Source organism: Mugil cephalus, chromosome 14 (genome assembly GCF_022458985.1).
Source record: "Mugil cephalus isolate CIBA_MC_2020 chromosome 14, CIBA_Mcephalus_1.1, whole genome shotgun sequence".
NCBI classification, from domain to species: Eukaryota; Metazoa; Chordata; class Actinopteri; order Mugiliformes; family Mugilidae; genus Mugil; species Mugil cephalus.
Genome location: NC_061783.1, coordinates 10,898,785 through 10,913,099, shown reverse-complemented (window position 1 = coordinate 10,913,099; position 14,315 = coordinate 10,898,785). Strand labels below are relative to the sequence as shown.

Here is a 14,315-nt window from a genome sequence, read left to right as displayed (position 1 = left end):
TCGGCGCCAGCAAATAAAGTCTGCTCACAAAAACCCTGGTGACGCCAACAGGCAGCAACTGTAATACACACCGATCAACCACAACATTAAAAACCACTGACAGGAGAAGTGAATAACGTTGACCATCTTGACAATTCAGTGTTATTTAGACAAGTGCCGCCACCTAGACCAGGCCAGACATCCCCACCCTATAGCAATGACACAGAATCAGCAGCAGGATGCAGCCTGACACAGGCACACAGACCCACCCCTCAACCCATGGGACCCAAAGGCCCCCACTAACACCTCAGAAGGCCCATGTCCATTTACTGATGAATCATAATTGTTTTAGAGGGAGACCTACACAGTATAAGGGTGGTCATAATGTTATGCCTGATCAGTGTAGATTGGAAAGAGATATTGTATAACACATATTCTTTTTGGTATCTTTAACCTTTTGTTATCGTTCGTCCAGAAGATTGTGTTTTGCCAGTGGTGCTCAAAGCGATTGACCACCAGCTTTATTAGGACCTCAGGTAATTTTTCCACCCGTCTTTCTCTGCAGACGTGTCGACTGTTGTGCCACGTGTCGGGCTCGGAGCCGTTGGAGATCACCTGTGTACACGCAGAGGAGACCTTCCACGTCATTGGTCCACAGGTAACATAAACTACGGCTTTTAAGCTCATATTAATGTCGCGGCTGACTGACTTTATGTGCAAATATGAGCGTGAGGGAGACAAGAGACATCTGGTAAGACATACAGGGTACCTTTAATTAAACGTGAGACCCATTTCCTTACATTCAAAATTATCGACAATAAAGTCAAAGTGATCTCGCGGTGGAGTAAAATGAGTAATACTCTACTTTAGATTTAGTGTGGAAGGGAAGAGGAAGATGGACAGTTCACTTCCTATCGCCTCTGTCTGCCTCCTACACCTGCCATCTATTCAAAATGACTGAGGACGTGGTGTCCACCTAGTCCCCCATCCCAGATCTAATTATGTTTGCTCTTGGAAACTGTCCATGCCTGTAATTATCCAGCTATGTAGAATGTTCCCGTCCTGCAATGCTTAATGTCAGGCCCCGCGTGACTCGGCAGTAATGACTCCGCTCCCGAGTTCAATGGTCAACCAATCAATAACGGTGCACTACGGGGTGATGGTGGTGATATCTCTCTGCGTGTCAGCCCAAAGTAATGCTGGGGTGGCCCAGAGGGTAATTGGCTATTAAATACTACACTATGGGGGATAGACACCAGGTGTGTCTGTGTGTATGTGTGTGTGCACTGGTACGCATGCTTGAATATTTGTCAAATTCAGTTTTCTAAAATCACACACCGCTAGAGTCTAGAGACCAGACTTAAATGCCTTAGAAGTGGTTGCACACCTTGTGTTTAAGATGTGGTGATTGCTTTAGCATCTGAGACACGCCCCGCTATACTTCATCCCTTTATTATATCACTTTGAGTTAAGTTCATGAACAGTGTCGTGCAGTGTCAGAATAAACTGAATATTGCACAACATTTATCGTCTTTGTCTTTCACTCGCATAATTTCTCATAGATTGATTTAATTATTGATTTGTCTTGTCACAATCCTTCCCCCTGTTGCTCAGATCATCTCAGCAGCCCAGACGCTGGCCCTCCACCCGTCCAGTAAGATTGCTAAGGAGAACCTGGAGGTGTTCTGCGAGGCCTGGGAGTCGCAGCTCTGTGACATGGCTCTGCTTCTGAGAGAGATCAACGACGTCTTTGAAGGCAGGCGAGGTGTGTTTGGGCTTATCCGATAGGTAGATAGGTAGGTAGTTAGGGTGGTAGGTAAGTAGAGTGGGTGGGTGGGTAGGCAGGTAGGTTGGTGTTGCAGCAGAAGGACATAGGTGAGAAACTTTTCTTTTTTTTACAAAGAATGAATCCAGATAAAAGGGCCGTCCATGGTGTCGACGCCTGAAAGAACCAAACTCTCGGATAAAAACTTGATGAATCGTTTTGTCCCTGAACGTTCCAGTAGCATTAATGAAAGCCGAAAGAAGCACAAACATCTTTGAAAAATAAATCATCACAGACCGTGGGAAGAATTTTGCAAAATGATTAACATCAGTGCCTTTGTGCACCCATGTATTCATTCCTCCTCGGTTTTGTCTCTCTCTATTCATTATTGCGCCACAAACCTGAAGAGTATTAGTCATAGAAAGACACTCAACTGTGTGTATCTTCCGTGACGTAGGCTGAGGCTCAGGGAGAGTAGGACTTAAGCTCTGTCAACCCAGTGCTTTCAGGTCTGGCATACCTCCAAGATGCGGTTGCCCTTAAGAATCTGACTTCGTCATAAAACGCAGTAAATATTTTGAAGTGCAACTCAGTGGGTGAAAGGATCACATCCATCACACTATTGTATTCCCATAAAGCCAAAAAGCTGTGTTACAATGTTAAAGGGACACTGTGGAGAGATCTTTCATCATGTGTCCACGCCTGTGACAGCTTTTGGCTGGAGACTCTGTCAGGTAGTCCAGACTGACTAACCTCTGTATGTCTCCTCCACTCTTGTGATACCTTAGGCACGCTGTGATGGAATTGATACAAACGTTCAATTGGACTGAGCAATGAACAGATTTAAAATTTAGATTTAAAATGTAGTCGTCAGGGAAAGGTCAAGGTCTGTGAAGACTTTCAGTCAAAGGCAGTTAGATTTGTTTGAGTTCCCTTGAAGAGGTTTCACCTCACATACAAGTGGGTTCTTCGTACACAAATCATTCGCCAGAAGACAGACTGAAAGAGGAGTAAAGGACGCTGTCTAAGTTCAAGTGGAATACTCTTCACTAGACATACAACACTGTCTTAACCCTTTATGGGGCAAGGAATCATATTTGGTAACTTCAGGACACATTTTAAATTGTGTCCCCGTATCTCTCAGTGCGGTTTAGAAGAATGTGGTTTTTTGGCAAAGATCAAATCATGGTCAGATGTGGTCTTCAAGGTCCACCTCTGCACAAACACTTAGCATAACTGCTTTATTGGGTACCATAAAGAAGTAAGCTAATGTTGTCTAATGTGATAATGTGTATGTTGACTAGGGTGGGGTTAGGGTTATGATTGAATCAGCCCTTAAGTTCTAATCGTCTAATCGTTTTTAAATACTTGTTGACCACTTAATGACCGTGAACCATATGTGATATTTTCACTGACCTCGATTTTCCACATGTCAAAGATTTTGAAAGATGTTGCAAAAGCGAAAAAGCCTTCGTATGCCCCACAATAATACTCTAAGCTTGAAGTATTTCACTGAGTACCCTATAAAGGGTTAACATCTCTCCATCAGAAATTGATGGGTCATTAGATAACTGCTTATAGTGAAAATAAAGACACTATCCAGGTAGTATCATAATGTGAGGTCCAATCAGGCACCACCCACTGAGGTTCCTAATTAAACCTAAACAAAGTCATTTAGAGTCATTTAGAGCTGTAGAAACCCCTCGGCTGAATCAGAGCAGCTCATGAAGGCTGTATCTCGGGAACGATTTGGCAAGAATGTCCACTTGGATTCAAGGATGACGTGATCAGAATCTGAAGGTGAAAGATCATTATTAGACGCAGTGAAACATCTTGTCCGTAAATCAAGCTGTCCTGTGCCAGTTAGGACAAAATTCATCAAACTATGATGACATATTGAATACAAAGAGTCAAAGGTCAGCTTCACTGTGGCACTGGCTTCACTACATACATAAAAAGAATATGAATTACAACTTCACTTGGTGGCAATTCTCATTGTTTCCTTTTCTATTGTTTTCCTTAATCTCTTCTAAACGCGACTGTAAAATTTATCGTCCCCGTAGTCGATTGTACTGAACCGTGCTGTTCGTGTTTTTGATGCGAGATAAAAACGTGTCAAAGGTGGGCAGCGATAAAAGCAAAACAATTTCCCTGCCATAATTACTGCACAAACCATAATTGCCTCCCTAATTGTTTGAAAAACTGTGAATGTCTGCACAGTCATTCAAAGGGAAATGACATTTTTTTCCCAAAAAAAAACATTTAGTTAGCATAAAAATGTGAATGATTTATATATTTTTGTTCTTCCTGTGACTCCCGCACTCAGATAATCACAATAACTCTCTCTCCCTAGGAGACAAAAGACCTTATTTGTCACTTCCTAGACCTGGGGTGAGTATCGCGCCATCCATCCTCATAGCTGCTTCAGTGATAACGATGGTTTGTAATCGTCTGACTAATGCCTCGCTCTTTTCCCCTCAGAAACACTCGGCTAACTTGAAGACCGCCAAGGCTGTCAAGCTGGATGCAGAGGTATAGCGTACGCCGTATACTCGTCTGGCTTTTAGCGCAATACATCACGTCATCTCGTGCCTCCTTCTGGCAGCGGGGTATTCATCAGCAGGAAACTTTGCGTCACTCTCTTGAAGAGTTGATGTCGTTTGTATGGTAATATGTCGCGTTTTTTGCTGGCAAAGTGTTTCTCACGTGCCGCGCCGCCGCAGGAAGCAGGATTGTGCTGATCACAGGCTTTCCGATGACAAGGAGCCTGTTTGCTAATTAACATTTCCACAATGACGTCCATTATATTCCCGTCCCTCTCACATAGAACTGCTTTGTTTTGCAGGAGCAGACGAGCATGGCCAAGCTGGGCCTGGAGCTTCGCCTCCTGTCGTCGGACGTGGACGCGGAGGTGGAAAAGTGGGAGGAGCAGGAACACGACATCGTCCGCCAGAGCCAGAGCCTCGCCAGTATGGCCTACAACATGTACCTGTTCACCAGGTAGCCTACCGCACAAGAAACACACAGCCCCTGATTTTATATCTTCAGCTTGCTGAGCTGCTCCGTTCATTACAAAACTCAAACAGGAAAGCCTCTTAAGCATCCACATGAATCTCTTTAGAGGCTTAGTGTTAATGAGATTCTCAAGCCCCCAGTTATCAATATTTAGGCGTAAGCTGAAGCAGTGACAAAGCAGACGTGACTGTGATACTTTCCTGACAATAAAATCAGTGCGATTAATCTAAGCTCCTGTTTTGTGTTGATTGCTATTTACGTGTTTTCGCCCTCTTCCATGTCTCTAATCCATATTTCTCTTTATTATTTCTGTGTTTTCCACATCGATTCTCCAGAGGGGAGGGACTGTTGAAAACAACACTAGATCTTTTTCATCAAGCCGAGGTATGAGCTCCCTAATCTCTCAGGCTCCACACCCCTCGTTCTGTTTTCCCGTCCCGTGTTATTGAAGTTGCAAATGAATGCATCTGTTGTTTCATCAAGCCAAAGACGTGGTGAGGCTGGCAGATCAATAGGTTGGTGGATGCCAGCTTCCATTTATTCGCTACCCTTTTTTTGCAGATATGATAGGATGTGACTAGGACTTATCAATGTGAGATAAACACATATATATGGTAGCTACCTCCTATTGAATTGGGACCATTGCCAATAAAGTACAGTAGAATCGGAGTCCAAAATGTCAGCCAGGATTTATTCAGTTTGAGGAGAGCTGAGGAGATAAGAAAGAGACAGGAAGGCATCCTGATAAGAGGAGCCTGGAAAAACTAAATGCATAATAATAATAATCTCTGCCAATGCTTTTTTTTTCTTCTTCCCCTTTTCCTTGTGAAAGTTGAGATTAATGACTTCGCTTGTATTTGCTGAAGTTGTTTTTTTTTCTCCTTTTTCTTTTTTCCTGACTTCCTTCTAAGGTTCTTTCTGAAGAGGGGCTGCAGCTGTGCTCATCTCTCCGCACCTTTTCCACTCAGGTATGCAGTAAATCACACGCACAGAGTTTAAGGCTGAATATTGAAGCAAAGTGCATTTACATAATGAAATAAAAGATTTGAAAAAAATAAATCAAATTGTATATAAAAAAAGAAAGGCCGTTTTTATAAGTTGCAATGCAATGAATATAGTTTGATGTGGAAGAAAGATATACACCATTCAGGTGTTACATTATGACCACCTTGGGGTGCCTGGTCTGGTCCAGGTGGGTGTTACATGTCTAAGTTTCCCATTGAATAGGCTCTTGGCCAATTTGCGAGGAATCTGACAGAGTCGGCGTGTAATATGCGACCTTGTGGTTGGCTGAGCAGCAATAGGGGCGGGGCCTACTGTGTACAGGAGGGTTAAATTGACAGGTTTCAGCTGGCGTGGTGCTCTGTGTGAATTGAGACAGCTCCTGTATTGCTGGATGAGTGATGTTCATGTTCATGTATACTTGAAGAAATTTAAATTTGTGGGGGAATATTTAAAAAAAAAAATTTTGCGATTCCCCCAGGCGTCGCTGACCCCCTGTTGAAGACCCATGATATACACAGCATGTTCGGAGTCTTTGCAGAAGACAAAAACTAATCCAAAGAGAGAAGAAAAGTTTCATTTTATCTGAACTCACTCTGGCATTTAGACACAAACACACACTGGCACCTGTGTCCGTGCCCACGTCGCGTCTCACACACCGACACACACCCACGTCACCCATCCTGGCGTGCCGCCGTGTCAGGTCCACCTTGCGAATCGCACGGCGCGAGCAGGAAATTAAGGCTGTCGCACGCTCTCACCATCCTCTTTCCTCCCCTCGCTCTCGAGATCCGACAAACAAACGAAGCCTTGGCACCTTCCTTCCTCTTGTCCTCCACCAACTTCTTCCCCAGGTCCCCCAAGTTTAATTAAATGGCACTTTTTGACAGCCTCTAACGACTGCCATTTGTCATCGCCCGTGCCTGTGAGTGCGTGTGTGCGTGTGTTTGTGCACGTGTTGAAGGGATGCGTGTGTGCATGTGTGAGTTTGACTGCCCAAGACTAACTCATGAACAGGAGGCCCAGCTTTTCTACTTGCCTCTTGCTTTCCGCTTAATTACATCAAGCAAACTGGTACTAATGAAGACCCTCTGTCTCAATCTCCTCTCCCATAGTTCTTTGGCACACCTGCGTCGCTGCATTCATTGAAAAAATAGAACAGCTGTTTATGCAAATGAGCCGGAGGTTCAAGAGGTTTTATGTACTTGTGTCAGTTGTGAATCATGCTGAAATAAAAGGGCTTGTTTTTTGGGCATCGGTGGCGTGTAACCGAAGGGATTAGCTCGGCCAGATAACAGACTTAAGCATCAGATCATGGCTGTGTCTGATGGATTACATCAAGCAGCCCTATTTTTGTTTTCATCCTCATTTTTCCTTGTGGTGATGCTTGATTTGTGTTTGTCCGAGAGCCCTGTGAATCTATCAATGTCTGCGCGCATTAACCCAGGCCTCCCTGAGAAAGAAAATACCGCCATAAACCATGTCTGCCGTTCTCAAAGACGTCCCTCTCCTCACCCTTCTCTGTCTTTCTCTTGGTTCCAGCTGGTTGATGAGGAAAAGTCAGTGGTGATGACAGAAATGGAGAAACTGGTGGCGTTTTGCCAACAGCTGCAGATGGGGGCTAAGACTCCTGTACAGGGCAAGACTGCCACCTTCCAGAAGGTACCCACACTGCACTTGCCTCTCATTTGTTTGTGTCTACACTGTTTATTTAGTGCATTCAGTTCGGTAGCCATTAAATTACTAATATCACAGTAAGTGCACAGAACAGACACACTGGAGGTCATTGTCTTTGAATCCAACTACATCCGCAGCGGTTCAGTGTCCGTGAATCAATGGACGCACAATGGAGCCGCGTTCATTACTGGCGTCATCTTTGACTGAGATGTGAGTGAGCACCAACATCTAACAGAGGCTGCTAGATTAATGAACGCCTATGAGGAATTAATGAGCATCTTGGCCAGAGATGAGCTGCCTTAGGTCACCTTGTAATAAAGGCGAAGGTTGGAATCAAAAGGACGGCGTGAAGAATGGCGCGTCCTCCGCTGATTAATGAGCGCCTCTTTCATATGGATTAGCTCCCATCTCTGGCTCTTCATCCTAACGTTCACTTCATCATTGATTGCTGAAAGGTGCAGTGTTTATCCGGTCGGGCAAGGTGATAAATTTTAGACTCCGAGCAGTTTAGTGCAGGTGTGATTAGTATGCTTGTCTCTTCACATGCTTTATATGCGGTGTATAATTTTATATCTTTGTTTTCAGGTGGACTCGTCCATTCAGACGACAAGAAGCATCTTGACCGTGGTCCTCTCCCTCCTCCCGTTCTGCAACAAACTCAACAGAAAGGTGGGGTATCTTAATCTGAACAGTCATGGAAATCTACCCAAATACAGAAAATGTTTAGAGATTAGAAGGATTATTCATACTCAGCTTCTCGCTGATGAGAGTAATTGACAAAAACAGTGAAGCCTTGAGCCTTGTGTTTTAATTGCTGGAACGATCCATTTGGAAGGCCCCATTAACTTTTTCTCTGTATTGTCCTTTTGCAGTATAAGTCGGAAAGGAATAGCCTTGGCTCCCCACAAGACTGGAAGGAAAGGCAAGATGTATCCACACCTGTTAAAGAGGAGGGGGCTCTCAATAGCAAAAACAGCAACGGCTTTGGTGTCAAATCCTTGGAGCAGCACATGGCCGGTCTCAACCTCCTGGAGAGCAAATAATCCAGGGGGCAGTCTCCTCCTTTTCCCACCATTACTCTCGTTGGAGCAGCACATAGCCAATCTCAACTCTGGAGAATGTGTAATCCAGGAAATACTCCCCCTCATCCACATGGACCCTCCACAGATTGGACCAGAGCTGTGGGGTGAAGATGGTTGCCTTGGGTTAGAATGAGTTCGCTGTCTGGATGATGAAGGTTTGACGAGGAAGAAGCGGATCCAGGCTCTCTGTGCTGGATTGACTCCAATTTAGCTGAAGCACCAGTTCCACCCCAGTCCACAAGATGGAGACAATCAGCGAGTCTCCGAAGAAAGTGAGGCCTGGCACACAAAGCTGATTTTGCAATCACTTTTATCACTACTCTGGCTAAATTGACGAACGGATCAGAAATTGGGAGATCTCTCCACTTGGTGATCAGCCATACATCTGTCTTCACTACGTGCCTCTGTGAAACCAGCCTTTTTGTTTTGTGGTGTACTGTGAGTGTGTTGCTCAAGTGAAATGAAAACCCACCGTGCATGATGCCAACGTCACCAAACCCCCTGTGTTTGAGTCTACTGTGATCCCAGGCTTGTAATGTTTTTCTGTAATGGTAGCCATAATGGTGTACGCCACCCTTGATCACTGGCATTGTAATCAGCATCTCACTTTATGTAGAGTAGTGTGTCCACAAGTTCACCACACCATATTATTAATGTCTGTTTGCCATAGAACAAGTGGGAAAAAACAAACAAAATCACTGTTTGATGCCAAATATGATTGTCTTAGCGAAATATAATAATATAAAACGCTCCGGTGTTCATCCCTGGAGACATTTTATTCCAGCCTGATTTCAGTTAATAAAGCTCGTTGCTAAGATCCTTTTAAGAAGTCAGGACCTCACTTTTAAGTGTCCTGTGTATTATCAGATCGTGTTCTGTGTATACGCTGATATTTTTCTCTCTCAAAGAAATTTAAGATAATTCTGAACTGCACCTGTGTCGAATGGAGCCTTGAAGTGTACTTGTGATGAAGACTATCATTGTGAAGCTGCCAAGTAGGCCAGTATGTATTAAATAGAATATATAATATGGTACTTGAAGCGTATACATATATATATATATGTGTGTGTGTATGTATCCCAAGGTAATGACTTTGGTACAAGGAGAGGGCGTAATAATGACTGAAATGTATAGCGTACATTAAGCTTTAGAGAATCTTTGTACGGTGTGAGAGCAGCTGAGAATGCTGGGTATTGTAGTGGCACTACAGATGTGAAGAAATAATAGATCTAGTTTTGGACCATCTATTCTTTTGACAATTGAAAGAGTAATAAAAGTGACACAAAAAAATAAACGATATTTTTTCTTAAATCGCTGTTTCTTGTTTATTTTCTACAAAAATAGGTTCAACTGAAGATCATTTGGTATAATCGAAAATAAAATGAAAGTACTTTTTTCACGCTTCCCATGCATGCAAACCAAAACTTCCTGGACCCTTCATCACAAATGTTTACCATGAAACACAACAAATAATAAGCTGGAGGCACGATGCTTGCATTACATGCAAAAGTCTTTCAGGTGAGACTCAATATAAATATCACTTCCCAAAAAAAAAAAAGTTTTCAGTCTTCAACAAGCCTCGTGAGGCCGTGATGGAAAGAGGTTTGAATGAGGCACAAGTGTGGAGTCCCGTCAGGACGGCTGTGACTGGACGCTGCTACGCTTGGTGACGACGTTCTCAAACTCCTCTCTGTTGAGAAGATTTTCCGTTATGCTCTTGCTCTCCTCAAACTTTGGCAGGATGACAGCGATGTATCCTTCCGTGGATGGCTGTTCAGAATTTAAAAAACACAAGTCCAATTAAAACATTTTCCTAAGATTATTAAGATTAAATTGACCTAAATCTAATGTATGATTACAGGCATATGTTGCAGTATATTGATACTAATACAAAAAGCAGCCATGTAGGTACAATACTGATGTTTACAAGAATACTAATTTACAGCCGCGGCAGAAATCTGTGCAAATTGCTGATATTTTACATAAATAGGACACAAGTATAAACCATTAGTAGTTCACATGATTGAATTTCACAGATGGACAAACATATTCACAGTATCTACATGTGTGCATGTCAGTGATCACATTGTGTTTTAGAAATATGTATATTTTACCTTTTCCAGCAAGAGATTTGGAGTTTCTAAAATAGCTTCATTGACCTCTAGAAGACGTCCTCGGATGCAGCTAAAACAAACCAAGAAATAAATAAATAAATAAAAATGCTGGAGTGGTGATGACACACAAACACATGCAGAACATATCTGAAAAACAGAAAAGCTGTTCACTCACCTGTAGATTGTGTACTCGGTCTCATCTGAACACATTATCCTACACAAAGGTGCAAAATCTGTAAGGAACTGTCCCCCCTGTTGAAGAAACAAAACAGGGAAGCTGCATCTTGAGAATGGGAGAACAACAACAACACAAAAACAATTACATACAGACGGACCAACATCATTCTGAGATTAAATTACCCGCTTTGACTTCCCAGACACTTTGTTAGTGAGTCGACTGCAGCCGTTACTGATCTGGTAATTGATGCTTTTGATTGTGCGTCCGTCCTGAAGGATTGGGTGGGTCTCCGCTAAAGTGATGACACATATTCTGAAAAGGAGAAACTTCAAAATCAACAACACGTGGGTTAAATGTAAGTCGACCTGAAGTTTCTGTCTCCCTCACTCATACCAGGTTAGAAATTGATAGTGTGACACAAAATTTTAGGTAATGTAAAAACCTGAATGAATCACAGTCAGAGTTGGACAAAATAAGGTGACAACAAAAACAGAAACCTCAGTTTGCAGTAGTGGGCATTTAATTGCCTTATGATAAATCAACTTATGAAAAAGAGTTCCCAATTCATTTCAGGATACAGGCTATACTACTTGTGTTTTATTTCAATGTGTCATTTTAAATATATCCGATACCATTTAATAATAATAATAATATAACTGTTACCTGTTTGAATGTTGCAGGATGCAATGGTCCTCACATGGTTTTCCCTTCATATCTAAATAAAACAAAGTCGACAACATATAAGTAACACCTTTAATGGATTCACGTTGCCTAAAATAGACATTTGAATGCTCCCGCTGTCCCTGAAGATAAGCTAACGTTAGCTTACTGAACTTAGCTACTGAGAGACATTTGAATTAGACTTTATTTACCGGCTCTGTACCACCGCGTGAAATACCGGTCGATGACTGAAGGCGCCTTTGCGTCCGTGTCCCTCTGCTCCACACAGTCCATCAAATGTAGTCACAGCGTAGTTACTAGCAAAGAAAGGCTAAATTAAAGACACACTTTTGAAGCAATGCACTAGCATGGGCACAGACTGGGTAATAGTTTTCTCCACGGCCAGATTACGGCGTGACACCGAGTGGTCCGTCCTTCGAAATCATCCGAAGGTGTAAAAAGAAAATAAGTTCCGGGTGTTCTTTTTGTCTCCCTGGCGATGAGAAAATGTACATTTAAATAAATATTCAGCATCAACATTAATGAATCTCAAAATCACATTGGACAAACCCTGTATCCGTCCGTCGGCTATGGATTAGAAGATAGAGGAACAACGTTTACCACTCTCACAGATTAACTTCCTCACAATTCAGGTTCATGTGGGCCAGTATTTGCTGGACAGGTAAGAGCACATTTAAACATTTTACACTTCAGTTAATTTCCCTGATCGTGGATATAAACTATAAACTGTCCTAGGGCTCCAGTAGATTATTTACTTGTTGTATGGCATTTGATATGTGACGTTCTGATTCGGATTTGCAAATTAGTTAGGCAGTAGTCAGGCAACAAGCAGTTCCTGAATCATTTACTTGTCCTGTGGAGGAGGCGTGCGTCAAAAACATTAGTTAGTTTTTAAATTACACACACACACACACACACACACACACACACGAAGACACAACCCTTTTTTTAACCTGACTGCCACAGGAAAATAATTCCACCAGGCTCATGCTGTTGCAAAGTTTTCTTTTCACATCTGGAAAACATAGAACTATTTTTCACTTTTACCACTAGATGTCAGCATTTTGCTTACTAGTAGAGTGCCCTACTCTTTTGTGAATTCAAGTCAGTTTACATATTCAAAATACTTTTCATTCAAGCAGCCATCTGCAAAGAAGGTGCATTATTAAAGGCTTTCACATGTCATTAAAATCTATTTGTTTTATGTAATTCCGTTTAATGAGTGTATCATAGTTTCTGCAATGTAAAGAAACTGAATAAATTTACATAAGAATTGTAGTCTGTGCAATTTTAAGACTTGTACTTTAACTAGTATTTCGATTTTCTTTAACACTGACTTCACTATATTTAACATCACTATGGTTCCATACTATGATTTTTGGATACATTTTTAATGATATATGTTAACTAATCTATTAATGTATCTGACAGTATGTCACTTTTGTACAATCAGCTCTAATAATAATTATATATATACACACACATAAACTCAGTAATAAAAAGAACATGTTTTGGGTTTGTAATGAATGCTTTAATGTTTTTATTCTGGTATAACTTTAAATATTTTCTGCTTTCAGTTAAATATAAGAACTGAGTCCTTATTTCCACCACTGATTGTTGTCTCCCAGAGTCAGTTTTGGGCTTCCACACAGTGGACAGAGTTTAACTTCCACACTTTGAACCACGTGTCACATTTCACTGAGCTCTAGTGATTCTCACAGATGGCAGACGAAGCCATAAGTGTGTAGAGCCTGCATCCCAGTGGATTATGTAATGAAGAGGTCTGAGAAAGATCGGACACAAGAATGAAGGAATGCCCCCCCTCACCCCCCCTGGATCTGACAAATAGCCCTTCTCGGACCCAGACCAATCACATTCCGTACACTGCGCACGCTGTGGCTGAGGGAATATTTCTGGGGTACTGGCAACGGCATGAGTCACATTAAGTAATGTTGACTTCATCTTGGGCACATATTTGACAGAAAGAGAGGGCAAGGGCAAGGGAAACTCAGCTGATGTTGCACAATGAGTTTTCCATGTATCTTCTCACCATTACCAGGACTTGGAAAGTTTTGCTGTCAGGACCCATTCTAATGAGTTTTTCCATTACTCCTCCGTCTGTGGCAGGCTGTAGTCTGCAATTAATTTGGAGATGAAACACAAAACCACAGTGGACACAACGGGAGTCTGCAATTTAACGTCACAGTGAAAATGCAGCCGTGGCCATACGTATTATGATTTAACAGCTTTCTTATGATATTAGCCCAGACAGAAAACTGTATTTGCAAAATCAACAGCTATTATAAGGTGAAAGAGTAGATGCCAGATGCAAAAAAAAGAAAAAAAAATGAAGTTGCCACATTACATCATGGATCAGGTACAGTCTGTACAGACGACTTCATCTTAAATTGTTACATCAGAGGTAAAGGGTTCACCATTTCCCATTCCCATGAGGGGATCTGTCTGGATGCTGGAGTGTTTACATGAAGTGTGTACATCTGTTTACCCATCCGTTCATTGCCTATATGTATCTGTCAGTCTGTGTACATTCCCGTCCCTTCACTACTTATTGCTGTAATCAGACGTCGCTCCCCCTCACGCTCTTTAGTTCTCGGCTTTGTGGTTCATGAGCTGGCTGTCACGCAGGCATCTCGAGTGCCTGCAGCTGCACAGACGCGCACGTGTGTGTATGGGATGCACACGGAGCTCCACGTCAGCCACTGCTGCTATAGCGCGCAGCCATTCTTCTCTGGTCTGCTGTGTGTCTGTTAGGCTCCAGCAGTCTTTCCTTCCACATGGAAGTTGTCCAACTTCTTCCTGTG

General features: G+C 42.4%; 2 protein-coding genes across 2 annotated transcripts in view; one reads left to right on the top strand and one right to left on the bottom strand.

The window, feature by feature from the left end:
- The window catches only part of ctnnal1 (catenin (cadherin-associated protein), alpha-like 1), a 51,411-nt gene extending 41,580 nt beyond the window's left edge, over window positions 1-9,831 (top strand). The window contains exons 10-19 of the mRNA XM_047605146.1: window positions 545-637; window positions 1,594-1,744; window positions 4,098-4,135; window positions 4,226-4,276; window positions 4,590-4,744; window positions 5,095-5,143; window positions 5,671-5,727; window positions 7,304-7,423; window positions 8,024-8,107; window positions 8,311-9,831. Coding sequence (XP_047461102.1) covers window positions 545-637; window positions 1,594-1,744; window positions 4,098-4,135; window positions 4,226-4,276; window positions 4,590-4,744; window positions 5,095-5,143; window positions 5,671-5,727; window positions 7,304-7,423; window positions 8,024-8,107; window positions 8,311-8,481 — 969 coding nt within the window. The 3' untranslated portion in view covers window positions 8,482-9,831. The remainder of the gene's footprint in view (window positions 1-544; window positions 638-1,593; window positions 1,745-4,097; window positions 4,136-4,225; window positions 4,277-4,589; window positions 4,745-5,094; window positions 5,144-5,670; window positions 5,728-7,303; window positions 7,424-8,023; window positions 8,108-8,310) is intronic.
- abitram (actin binding transcription modulator) lies at window positions 9,820-11,931 on the bottom strand. The gene is made up of 6 exons (XM_047605147.1): window positions 11,685-11,931; window positions 11,476-11,527; window positions 10,995-11,124; window positions 10,810-10,886; window positions 10,635-10,704; window positions 9,820-10,290 (listed from the first exon to the last, which is right to left on the bottom strand). Exons 1-6 carry the CDS (start codon window positions 11,764-11,766, stop codon window positions 10,153-10,155), a joined length of 549 nt encoding a protein of 182 aa, XP_047461103.1. The 5' UTR covers window positions 11,767-11,931; the 3' UTR covers window positions 9,820-10,152.
- Window positions 11,932-14,315: the final 2,384 nt, after the last annotated feature.